Genomic DNA, 12,687 nt, shown 5'->3' on the forward strand with positions numbered 1-12,687 from the left:
CCTTTATCACATACAGTGTAACATTTCTTAATTATATCAAGTTAACCTGAACATGACTACACAGTCTTAGTCACACAGAAAATAAATTCTTATCTTTAATTAAGTATTGACCACATACTTTTTTTTTTTTTAGAGGGGTGGGGGTGGGAGTCGGATGGGAGACTTTAATTGATTAGACCTAAACATGGATAAAACGATAAAATGGTTTGAATTAAATACAATGTCTACCAGTACTATTCTGAGTTCCTGCCAGTAGGGGTTGCTGATATCATTGATATAACATGAGTTGCCTTTTATCTCAATGTCAGAGCTCTATGGTTATTTGTTGATAACTAGTATTACAAATTTTATTTAGAAATCAAATGTAGATGTAAAAATTCATTTAACAATGGGAAAGGGTTTCTAAATATTTTAAAAAGAAAATAAAAGTAAATCTAGCTTTTTGGAGCTTTAGGAATAAAACTCTGAATTGAACTGTGTGATACAAGTTAGGGAAACAAGTTGGTGCAAGTAACAGATGAAACTATTGCGGCATAGAAGACGGGGCATTCTGTTAAAGCAAAATATTTCCTCTGAGAAGAAATTTTTTAAAATTCTTGTCTCCTGGGACCTTCCTGGGGGGTGGAGGGTAGGAGGAAGAGGAGGATCAGAAAAAGTAACTATTGGGCACTAGGCTTAGTACCTGGGTGATGAAATAGTCTGTACAACAAACCCCTGTGACATAAGTTCATCTATATAACAAACCTGCACATGTACCCCAAATTAAAAGTTTAAAAAATAAATAAACTCATGTAATTAAAAAAAAATTCTTGTCTGAGCTCACTTGCTATAGTATGTGCTCCATTCTCCTCCCCATTTGCTGTGTTTTCTCCATTTTTTGCAGATCCTTGTTGGCTGGCTGCAGCTGCGGCAGCTGCAGCAGCTGCTGCCTGTTGCTGTGCAAGCTTATCTCTATAAGCTTGTTGTCTTGTTTGTACTACATCAGGCATTACGGCATCTATCAGGGACAGAGACTCTATTGGTCGACCATCAAACAAGGTACCATCCTGGATTTGGAAAATTGTGAGAGAAGAAAAATCAAAGGCAATATTTAAAGTTATTTGTATTTATACAAAATCAGAAATGAAATGAAAATCTTCACTCCTAAAAAAACATTTTTGGGAACTTTCTGAATGCATTTAATTAGTCCGGAGGGAATAAAGAAACTACAAGCAGCAACTGGAAATGAGTGCTTACATTTTCCTTTTCATTTAGTTCATACTATTATTACAGTACAGAGCTGTACAGATAGAGCTGAAATGAAAGGGATAATAAGATGTAAGCCGAGCTCATAAAAAGGTTTATTAATTAGATTCTGAAATTCCGTTAGTCAAAGCAACAAACAATATGGAACAGTTCATATAATGATCAGAGGCCTGGTGCCCCATTATAGTAAATACATCTTTTAAAAAATTAAAAACTTTGAGCTAAAAAGTTTCTTGTGATTTGATTCAAGTATTAAAGCAGAAACAGACTTCATGGGCTATAGTGCTCTTGAATATTAGGGAGTTATTGAAATTTCCAAAGCTCCACTTACTGATATTAGGAAATTCCTAATAAAGAGTTCTCCAAGTAAGCACAAGAAGAGACACAAACACAGAGCAAGTCGGAAATACAAACAGTACAAACTAGCTGGGAACACGCATATGTGAAGTCTGATTCACTTAAACTGGTAAGCATGTACCAGTGACCATCTACAGTGTTACTGTAGGGTACTGTGAGCTGCAAAAACACAGCACGTCTTTCTGAACTGTCCATTGTAATGTAATATTTGAGGAACAGGACAAAGTATTTTAACTTATAAATAATTTTAAAGAGATACTAAACCCAACACAGATACACTGTGGAATAAGCGCCATGTCAAATTTACACGATTTAAGAAAAAATTTAGTTTTGTGTTAGTGGATGGTCACTCAAAGAGCTGAGGAAACAAACAAATCCATTTTAGTATATTATGTAATTTCTAATTCTAGTAATAATCATTGATACAGAAATCATAGATACTTCAGTTTAAAAAATACTCACAAAAGGGGAACATGTTAATCTCTGAAATAAAAGTAATGGTAAAAGCTCCTCACTATACATAAAAATTTTAAACTAGGCTGGGCGTGGTGGCTCATGCCTGTAATCCCAGCACTTTGGGAGGCTGAGGTGGGCAGATTACCTGAGGTCAGGAGTCAAGACCAGCCTGGCCAACATGGGGAAACCCTGTCTCTACAAAAATACAAAAATTAGCTGGGCGTGGTGGTGGGTGCCTATAATCCCAGCTGCTAGGGAGGCTGAGGCAGGAGAATCGCTTGAACCCAGGAGGCAGAGGTTGCAGTGAGCCGAGATCGTGCCACCGCACTACAGCCTGGGCAACAGAGCGAGATTCCGTCACACACAGAACAAAACAAAACAAAACCAAAGACAAAAACAACATTTTAAACTAGACCAGGGGTTTACAACCTTTTTCTGTAAAAGAGTAGACAGTAAATATTAATTTAGGCTTTGCAGGCCATAAGGTCTCTGTCTCAACTACTATTCTGCCATAAGTAGCCATAGACAATATGTAAATGAGTGTGGCTGTGTTCCAATCAAACTTTATTTACAAAAACAGAGAGCAGCATTTGGCTAATGGGCCACAGTATGCTGACCCCTAAGCCAAACAAACTACTCACATGTAGTCCTTAGAGAGGCAGTACCATCCAGAGTTGGCTTCAATTATAAACTGGTTTAAATTAGGGTATATTCAAATAATGTGAGAATTTACAATTTTCAGGCCAATAATTATGATCTTAACATTCCACAGCACAATGCTGTTGTGTTAATAAAAATTATTTATTAGTGTTTACTTATAAAAACAGATTAAGGCAAACAAACTACAGATAATGGTCCTTACAACTAGGCGCCAACACCTTGCTGGTGCAACCTGACTACTACATTAGGGATGAACTGTCTGCACTTTTGTTAACCCTGTGAAGCTAAAGTCAGAATATTGAATAAGCAAGCAAGACCGCTGACTTAACGGTACATTTAAGAGGAAAAAATCAGTATTTGAAATAAGTCTTCCTTACCTCATTAATACTAACTTCTGCTTCTACATACTGTAGACCTTTCTGGATGATAGAAATCAATGCAGCGGGTGGGACGAGGGCACCATTTATATTGGACTGACTGATATGGCTTTCTATACCAAAGGTAAATGCTGAATGAGAAAATCCTAAAAACAAAAGAAAAGGCATAAGAATTTACTTTCCTAGTGGCAACATGCTAAATGACACACAAAGAAAGATCACTATAATCTTTCGAAATCCCATTCTACCCATTTAAAATCCCAGACTAAGGTCAAGTGTGTGTGTGTAAAAACATGTCAGCCTTTACATATTTTCTTTTTCTCTTAATGTAGTCTTTAAAATTTCTAGTAATACTTGATTATATAGCTTCAAATTTCCTAAAATGTCATGGTACACAACTTTTCTTAACAAAAAGCATCAAACGTAAAAGGTAAAACAACCCTTTGGAAATCATGTAATTCAATTGCTTCACTTAAGATAAATCAGGCCAAGACAGATTAAGGGACATTTAATATTTCTGTAGTATATTTTAATATTTTTTACATCTAGAATTAAAGAACTTTATTTCAAATCTTTCATCCCAGCCCAGTTCAAGTATTCAGCATTTCTCAAAAGTGGTACACATAATATGCTTTAAATAGGAATTCATTCATTCTGAATGATCTTCATTTACTTCATGTAATTGTTATCTACTATGTAGTTATAATTCAATAATGTCTTTAAAGCAATGTAGCACTCAGGTAAAATTTGAAGTATTTAAATTTCTACATATAAATTGTCAAACATCTGATAAATTCAATATTTTGGAGCTCTTTGAAACTACTTGGAACACTAAAACTAATAAAAATAAATTTAAATATTAAAAAATCATAATGGTTAAATCTCATTTTATGTATGAATTAAGTGATTTAAAAAATACCAATTCTTTGCCACTTAGTAATAACTCATCTATATGAAATATTTAAGAAATGAACAGCTAGCAAATGATTATCTGGTTTATAGGTCTCCATCAGCACTTACTTGCTTTTAACTTGAAATACTTACAACCAAAGCACTTACTTAATAAAAATCTCTTTATGTTGGCCTTGCTTTTTATTAATATCTAGCCAAAATTCAAAGTTAAAATTCCAACAAGCTGATAAACCAAGGGTGGTTATTTTCTTTACTGAAATATTAATCACCAATTATCATTAAGTAGTAATTTCTATAAAGTACTTTAAACAATTCAATTAAATTGTACATGTAATATAGAATATTAATAAACATTTATTCCTAACAAAGGAAATAAATACGGGCCGATTTTGGGTCTTGGTTAAACTGATTTAATCTATATAGTATCTCTGTTGGCTAGCCTATCTAGCCTAGTTTTTTAGTGTTTAGTACATTTCTTTATTGGATTTTGTGCTTCCACTCTTATACTCCTTGTGGTACTTATGAACAGTCTAGTATAATATACTGTGGGCTCACAAACAGCATGTGGCTAGGAAAATCTGGTTATTTAGTAGTCAGAGTACACCTAAGTTGATTTTCCTTGTAACCCCCTCCTTCTCTCTGTGGAACACCTAACTCATTATGTTCACAACATCTAACCCACAGCGGAAAAGGCAAGTGGAAAAAATGTTACCTCTAAGACCTTGATTTTAGCCCCTGATTTTGCCCATAGGCAAGATCATAATTAAATGCATTTATAGTTTTCATAGTTTTCACCTTAATCTGGGCTCATAGAGATACCAATCGGGGGGCGGTGCGGGGGTGGGAGGGGTGGGGGCGGAGAAGCACCGTTTTGAATTGTCCCTATCAGAAAGCCCACAACGACCTGAATATGAGTAGATTCAAGATCACCAAGGTAGAAAACAGAATAAGGACGAGGGAGGATGGGGAGAAACAATGAGAGACATAGCAGTAAAATCCTCAAGCAGTGAGGTTGGAGATTCCTGTTTTCAATTATATACCCCCTCCCTGAATAAATTCACAGTAAATCATCCCTAGTAAAAACAGCCAAACAGCCAAGCAGCTTAAGAGATTTAAGAAAACTTCGAGAGAGAAGACATCATTTACAGAGGGCCTATATCATATGCTAGATACTATGTACACACATACAATTTTGTTATTTTATAATCTAATGGAAAATCACAACTAATAAATGAGAAAGTACACATTCAAATTCATTCAGAGACTCTACTACTCCTCTTGAACAGTTAAAATATGGTCAAGGATAAAGCTAAGGGAGCGAGTGAGCTTCTGTTTCCTGATAGAAAGTAAAAGACTACATCACTGTTTTGTTTTCAACTCGGGGTCCTGGAAAGTGGTTACGCAGTGCATGAAACACTGAGCCATCTTATTGCCATATTTACTGCCAAGGTTTTGAAAGTGTCTTGAGTTACGTAATGCTTATAAATTTGTTTAAGGTACATGATTTCTGTATATTCGTGGCTGCAATTTAAATAGTCAAAATTGTTAAATTTAGACTCTATCTAATTAGCTTATAGAGTTTAAGTTTAAAGTAATAATATGTCCAAGAATAGTCTAAGAGTTGCAGGTGGAACTGTGCCCATTTCTGGCTAGAATGTTGCAGATATCCTGAATTTGTTCTGTCAGACCAGGAGAAAAACTATCACAGGTGCTTACATGCATCTCAAGGTACTGCAGATGTACTTAGGATGCTCTCAGATAGCAAGGAAACATCCCTGAAGTAGTCATTAGCATTGTTTTGGCACTTCTCATTAATGTTTACCCTAGAGAAGTTCCAAACTTAAACGCTCTGCTTAAATGTTGAGTTCAACTAGAATATTTTCTTTATTTCTAGCCATGGCATTACATAGCAGTTTAAAATTATTATGTCCAAAATCAATTTTCTTCTTCCCCTCCCTAAAACCACTTTTCCTTAGAAACTTCTGATCTCATTTCACTACACCTGAAAGTCATAGTCATCCTAACTCTCTGTTCTCTCTCGGTCCTTGGCATTTGACAATTTACCAAATCCTATCACTCTACCATCTGTACATGCTCATCACCTTACCTTTTCTGCCAGATCTGTGTTTAGTCCCCACTACCCTTTGCTATATACATTTCTTTCCCCTCCTCCTCAATTCAGTACATATGTCAAGCTACAGCTAGACTACTACTTGTAAAACAAAAAACTGAACATGTCACTTCTTGCTTGAGAATTTTCAATGATCCCCTTGGCCTTCATAATAAAGGCCAAACACCTAATTATGGCAGTTGTTTTTGTAATCTGGCTCTTCTGTCTCTCCAGTCTCATCTCAATACTACACACCCCGTCTCACTCCCATTACACAATAAATTCAAGTGGTGGCAAATTACATCTAACATCTTGAATATGCTGTGTTATATATCATGCCTCTGAGCCTTATGTCCTCCTTTGCTCTTTCTCCTATCTGAATGGAGGTGAAATCCTCTTTCACTACACCAGGGCTAATCAGTCTCTCCTATGCTGATCCTAGCATTTCTGTATGTGTGGCACTTACCACACTGGTTATCACCTCTGTGGCTATGGTTGTTTGCCTATGTGTGACTAATAGACTGGGATCCTGACAAAAGGGTTTAAGTCTAGTAATCCTTTAATTCTGGGAAACTAGCACATTACCTGAGTCAACAAGTACTCAATAAACATTTTTTAAATTAGAATGCAATTATACTATAATGTATTTTGGTGCATCAAAAAAAAATCTGTGACTCCAGAAAAAGCATATGACTTAAGTCTTCCTTGGAAAAATCTAAAACTTGAACTAGTTTTGTGCCAGAAGCTATTTCCATTTATCTGTAAATATATATGCAGAAAAAGGCTTTTTCCAGTGACAGCTTTTGATTTATATAATAGGAGGCAAAAGAGACCACCTAAATCTGTTAGATGTTAAAATCCGGCATGACCATCTAAAATAGCATCCCTTCTTTCCAAGGGTAAGAGCAAATCTGATAGTACCTCTGTAATCAAGTACTCTAAACATTGACTAGGGTATTGAGATTTAGGAAGAAGAGAGACTCCAGAAAGAAATAAGACTGAAACACATTAAGTATATAATCATTCGGTGACAGAGAAGAGCAACGGCAGCTGGCAGGGAGTGGGGTGGCACGCATGAGATCACAAAACAGCCATTTTCTATAGATTGCTTGTTTCAGGAAGTGCTTTCCGTAAGGATGTTAGGGACTGTGTTCTCAAACGGGAGTTAGTCGTATAGAGCCTGCCAACTCTACCTTGCAAATAGGCAACATAAGAATAAGAAAATGGACTCTGAACACCATGGTTATCGTACAGGATGACTAAATGAGACAAACTGGTAAAAAAGGCAAAGCTTAAATACGACCACAACATACTGCCCTAGTCTGAAACGAAAATCTGATTGATCCAAGGTCCTATATAAGCTTCAAGTCAGAAAAGCCCAGCAAATTATACTCATGTTCTCATCATCAAATGCTTTCTTGACTCCAACTCTGCCCTACAGATCCAGATTTTAGAAAAGGTAAATAGGAAGGGGAAAAAATGACACAGGAGATCTTTGCTATTGAAGAGCTAGATCTAGTACTTATATACTAGCCATAAAATTTCGTGCCCTAATTTTGCCCTTAAAAATACATGTAACTATAAACATTTTATATAAATAATACTTTCTGAAATAATTTTAATAGCATCATAATATTCAGCCAGTAAATTATTCACGCCATAGCTGGACCTTCGAACTTTCCAATGATCACTATTTTTAAAAGAATCTTACCTCAAATATCTATATGTATAGGCTTTTGCCATGTACAATGTGTATTGTTTTTTTCTCCTTGGAATGGATTCCCTCAAAAGCTGAAGGGGATATAAGCATTTTAAAGAAGGTTTTCATCACTGCCAAATTGCTTTCCAAAAAAAATTATTAATAATGCCAAAAGCAATTTACATGTTTCCTTATACTCTCGCTATGCTGGCTAGTCCTAAAAAACATTGAACAAATTCTCTGTTTGGCAATTATTAAAGGACCATTGTCCTTTGATAAGTGTGTTAGCAGGAATGTGTAATACAAATTTCCTGTGTCAGCAAAAAATGGTAATTCAGCTTACAAAAAGAGGAGAAAAACTTATTTGGGAAAAAAAAGAATTGTAATTATCAGCATTTATGATAACTGCTTGTTGTTTATTGTTAATTAGTCATGGATACAACCATGTGTGTAAAATCAAGGCTATTCTATATTTCATTTGATTATAAAACAAAACTATATGCCTACTTGCACTTCTGTAGCTGGTCATCTACTGATAAAAACTAAAAGGCAGACTGAAGGTGGACATACCAGATGCTGAGCTCTCTTCACTGCAGTTCTTCGTGACTAGAAGCACATTACTGATAACCACTTTAACCTGACTCCATCAAATACACTGGTAATGTCTGTTCATAAATGGCACTGGGCATAAGGTACATAGGAAGGAATGGCCCAGTTACCTTTATCTGAGTCAACAAAGAAACTGCACTGTAATATTCACTAGCCATTACAGGGCTAATGTGAAACTGCTACAATGAAACAGAAAAATGAATGAATGAGCTATATGTTACATGGTAGTACAGGTCAGAGCTTTAATGTTATACATAAAGGTTAGTTTGTGCCTACTGTGATCACGTTTTCTAAATTAAAAAATAATAGTATATGGTTCTGACTTGTGATCTTAAAAATATAACATTTGAAGTAATAATCACCATCTCAAAAAACAAATGATATGGTACAAGGCCGGTATTTCTAAGGAGACGGAAAATCCCGTTGAAAAAGTTAGGGGGAAAAAATGGAGGGAGGTAGGGTGCAAGAGAGATAAGGAGATCCTTCATAAACCAAATTTTTGAAGCCTACATGTATCATCCTTCTTATATATCATCCTGGTTAATACTGTCAACTTGCCTGGATTGAAGGATACAAAGTATTGTTCCTGGATATAATTGTGAGAGTACGCCAAAGGAGATTAACATTTGAGTCAGTGGACTGGAAGAGGCAGACCCCCACCCTCAATCTGGGTGGGTACGGCCTAATCAGCTGCCAGCACAGCTAGGATAAAGCAGGAAGAACATAGAAGAACATAGAAAAGACTAGATTTGCTGAGTCTTCCAGCCTTCATCTTTCTCTCGTGCTGGATGCCTCCTGCCCTTGAACATCAGATTCCAAGTTCTTCAGCTTTTGGACTCTTGGACTTACACCAGTGGTTTACCAGGGGTTCGCGGGCCTTTGGCCACAGATGGAAGGCTGCACTGTTGGCTTCCCTCCCTTTGAGGTTTTGGGACTTGGACTGATCCACCAGTGGCTTCCTTGCCCCTCAACTTGCAAACAGCCCATTGTGGGCCTTTACCTTGTGACTGTGTGAGTCAATTCCCCCTAATAAGCTCCTTTTCATATATACATATATCCTATTAGTTATGTCCCTCAAGAGAACCCTAACAGATTTTATATATTTCCTTCTTATATATCATCTTTCTTATAAATGGAGACAGTATGCAACATCGGTTATTTTTTAAATAAATTTTTAAAAAGTAATAATATTCAGAATCGCCATCTAGAAAGTTACTCATTTTAGTAACAAGGACATTTTGATTTTGCAATTCCAGTTAAGTCTTTCAATTATAAGATGCAACTGTTTCACAGCTTCCAACAGTCAAGTACAATATAAATGGAGAAGTTACAGAGCTCTTAGACTGTAATAGTTAAACCTAGTATCAAGAATTCTTTCCCTAAAGCAAATACATAACTGAAGATAAAATGACTTCTTATAGAAAACAGGTTTTCTTCTAAGAAAAACAGGTGTCAGAAAGTTCAAAAATAACTGCCAGAAACTATTTCTTCAGAAAAAAAATAAACCACAACTGCAAATAACTAAAGAAGTCAATGGTGACGCAAAAGGTGGGGGAGAGAGATTAAAAAGGTCCAAACCGGCTTAGTGCCTCTAAAATTAACACTGTATCAGGTTCTACTATATGCAACTTAGCATGTACCACTAAGTATTTATCTGCATATGGTTGCTAGATAAGTTATTAGGGCAATGAAATTAATGCCCTTGGGCAAACACTAATTAAAGGAACAAAACTTTTGAATCAAGTTAATCATTACTTACAGTATTATATATTAAATACGCTCAATTTTCAAATCATCTCAAAAGAGAAAAAAATCATTTTATTCCCTAGGAAATATTTGTTGAATAGAGAAGTCTACTTCATAAAAAGGCAGAATGGTGAGGACCAAAGAAATTTGCGTAGGGTGAACTTTCTAGTGATAAAATTGCAAAAAATAAAAAGTTACAATAGTTAATAAAAACCCTACAATAAATATATTTTTCTTTAATTAGTTTTGATGAGTCCGAGGGATGGCTTATTTAAAACAGAGATGTCCATCAAATATTTGAGGCTGAATATCACAAGGTAAATCCTTTCTCCACAGCAACGTATTTTATAGGTAAGAAAAATGAATCTCAGAATTTATGTAATTTTGGAGGAGGGAAACTTTCAACAGATATTATCTTCTAGTATTGACAACAGTAAAAAATACTTAAGACTAAAACCATTTAAGTGATTTTCCCCCTGCAGACAGATACCACAGTCAACAATGAACAATATGCAGAGAACAAATGTTAAAAGTTCTTACACAAAAACAGTATTACTAAACCACATATTTATCAAAACATAAAAACTTTTATAATGTGTTTTTGGACAGTCTTTGATAATGAGACAGGCCAGGCAGAAATTTTATTTTTGCTTTTTGGAAGTCTTCACAAACCAGTCCTTTGAATGTCCCTGCACAAATCCTTCCTTTGCCACAATGTCCCTTTTCTGCTGTCTCTTAATCCAATTCAGTGCTCTACTGCAGGGAAAGCAGCAGTATAAAGATTCCAGTTTCTTCGGTATTACTTTAGATCTTTCAAGAAGCATAGTTATAACCTAAGAGTAATTTATATCGCATTTCTTAGATACTGAATGACTAATTCTCAGTAAGTATCATTTGTAGGTTGCAGTGATAAACATGATGAATCCCCAAAACAACTCAGACATTACTGTACTGGGTGATTCTGAATTAGGATCTATTGCAAAAGTAGCCATATTTAAGTATATAATTGGAGATCAGAACCAAGAAAAAGCTTTGGAATAAGTGGCAAATGCCCAGATCTGAAGCTACTATGGCATTTGTTATGGGTGAGATTCTGAGTTCTGTCTGAACCCTGTCCTGAGTTCACAGAACTATAACATTCTCAAACTCTCTTCCATATCCTATTTCTGGATGCAATTTCAAATAAATATCTCGTGGCACCCTTTAAGACATAAAAATGCCTCATTATTTCTGCTACCTCATTATTCCGCCTGACCCACAAACACAAATATACACTTTTAGTGACAGCCCCTCTTTAGGATATGTCCTCATAGCCCAAACCTCAGCAGATGTACATTCCATGTTTTCTACTGTATCTTGAATACTCAGCATAATTTTTGTGTCAAGATATTGGGAATATGCTAAATACTTGTCAATTTTCTTGTCAAGTTCTAACTGTCCTACAACTAATATAGACTAGTGGCTTTCAAACTTTATTAAGCCAAAAGAATCACCTGGGGCATTTGTAAAATGCAGATTCCCAGGTCCCACTCAGTGTGGCTCTGATGCAGGTAGTCAGAGGCTCAAACTTCAAAATTCTTACATAAGCGGTTCTTAAATTTATGGCAAGTTGCAGTCCTGGGAAAACTGCCATAAGTTAAAATGTCATCAGTTGAGTCTGATTTTTCCCTATAAATCATAATGTAAATAAAAAGTTACAATTTTTACCAAGGGACTGGTTTTCACATTTTTAGAGATGTCATTTGGCGTCACCACTACACTGCAAAGTCTAAAACTTTCTAAAGAATACACAGAGCACACCTAAAGAACATACTAAACAATTATGGAGAACTTGATATATCAGTCTACCATACAAATTTTTTTTAATTCTTGGTTTATTTTTATTTCAACATAAAACACCTTAAAACATGGAATTTTGAAGGGTTTTTTTCTCTAAGAAGAAAAGCAAGTTTAAGAACACCTTTGGGCCGGGTGTAATGCCTGTAATCCCAGCACTTTGGGAAGCCAAGGCGGGCGGATCACCTGAGGTCAGGAGTTTGGGATCAGCCTGACCAACATGGAGAAACCCCATCTCTACTAAAAATACAAAATTAGCCGGGCGTGGTGGTGCATGCCTAGAATTCCAGCTACTCGGGAGGCTGAGGCAGGAGAATCGCTTGAACCTGCCGCCGAGATCACGCCACTGCACTCCAGCCTGAGCAACAAGAGCGAAACTCCATCTCAAAAAACAAACAAACAAACTCACAACTTTTGATAATATTTAATCTACTCGTTCAGAAATTAACCGAGAATATTATTTTACTGCTCCTTTTTACTGTTTTCTTACAGTAACATCAAGTATCAATTTGTGGACTTTTGTTTAGAAAAAGAAAAACATTAGTGCTCTCATTAACACCACTGAACCACAAGGTACTGCTGAGCTATTCAACTGTTTCTAACTTCCAACAGCAGTAATTTTATACGGTTCAACCTAAATAGTTGTCTTTACCATACACCAACAAGCCATTACAATATAT

General features: G+C 35.8%; 1 protein-coding gene across 8 annotated transcripts in view; it reads right to left on the reverse strand.

Moving 5' to 3' along the window:
- Positions 1–12,687, reverse strand: part of TBL1XR1 (TBL1X/Y related 1) — a 175,272-nt gene that overhangs the window by 29,961 nt on the left and 132,624 nt on the right. For all 8 annotated transcript variants that reach the window (XM_032174027.2, XM_032174025.2, XM_032174023.2 and 5 more), the window contains 2 exons: positions 3,096–3,241; positions 824–1,046 (listed from right to left, as the gene is read on the reverse strand). In XM_032174027.2, the coding sequence (XP_032029918.1) occupies positions 824–989 (166 nt within the window). In that variant the 5' untranslated portion in view covers positions 990–1,046; positions 3,096–3,241. The remainder of the gene's footprint in view (positions 1–823; positions 1,047–3,095; positions 3,242–12,687) is intronic.

This window comes from Hylobates moloch, unplaced genomic scaffold (assembly GCF_009828535.3).
Source record: "Hylobates moloch isolate HMO894 unplaced genomic scaffold, HMol_V3 SCAFFOLD_13, whole genome shotgun sequence".
NCBI lineage: Eukaryota > Metazoa > Chordata > Mammalia > Primates > Hylobatidae > Hylobates > Hylobates moloch.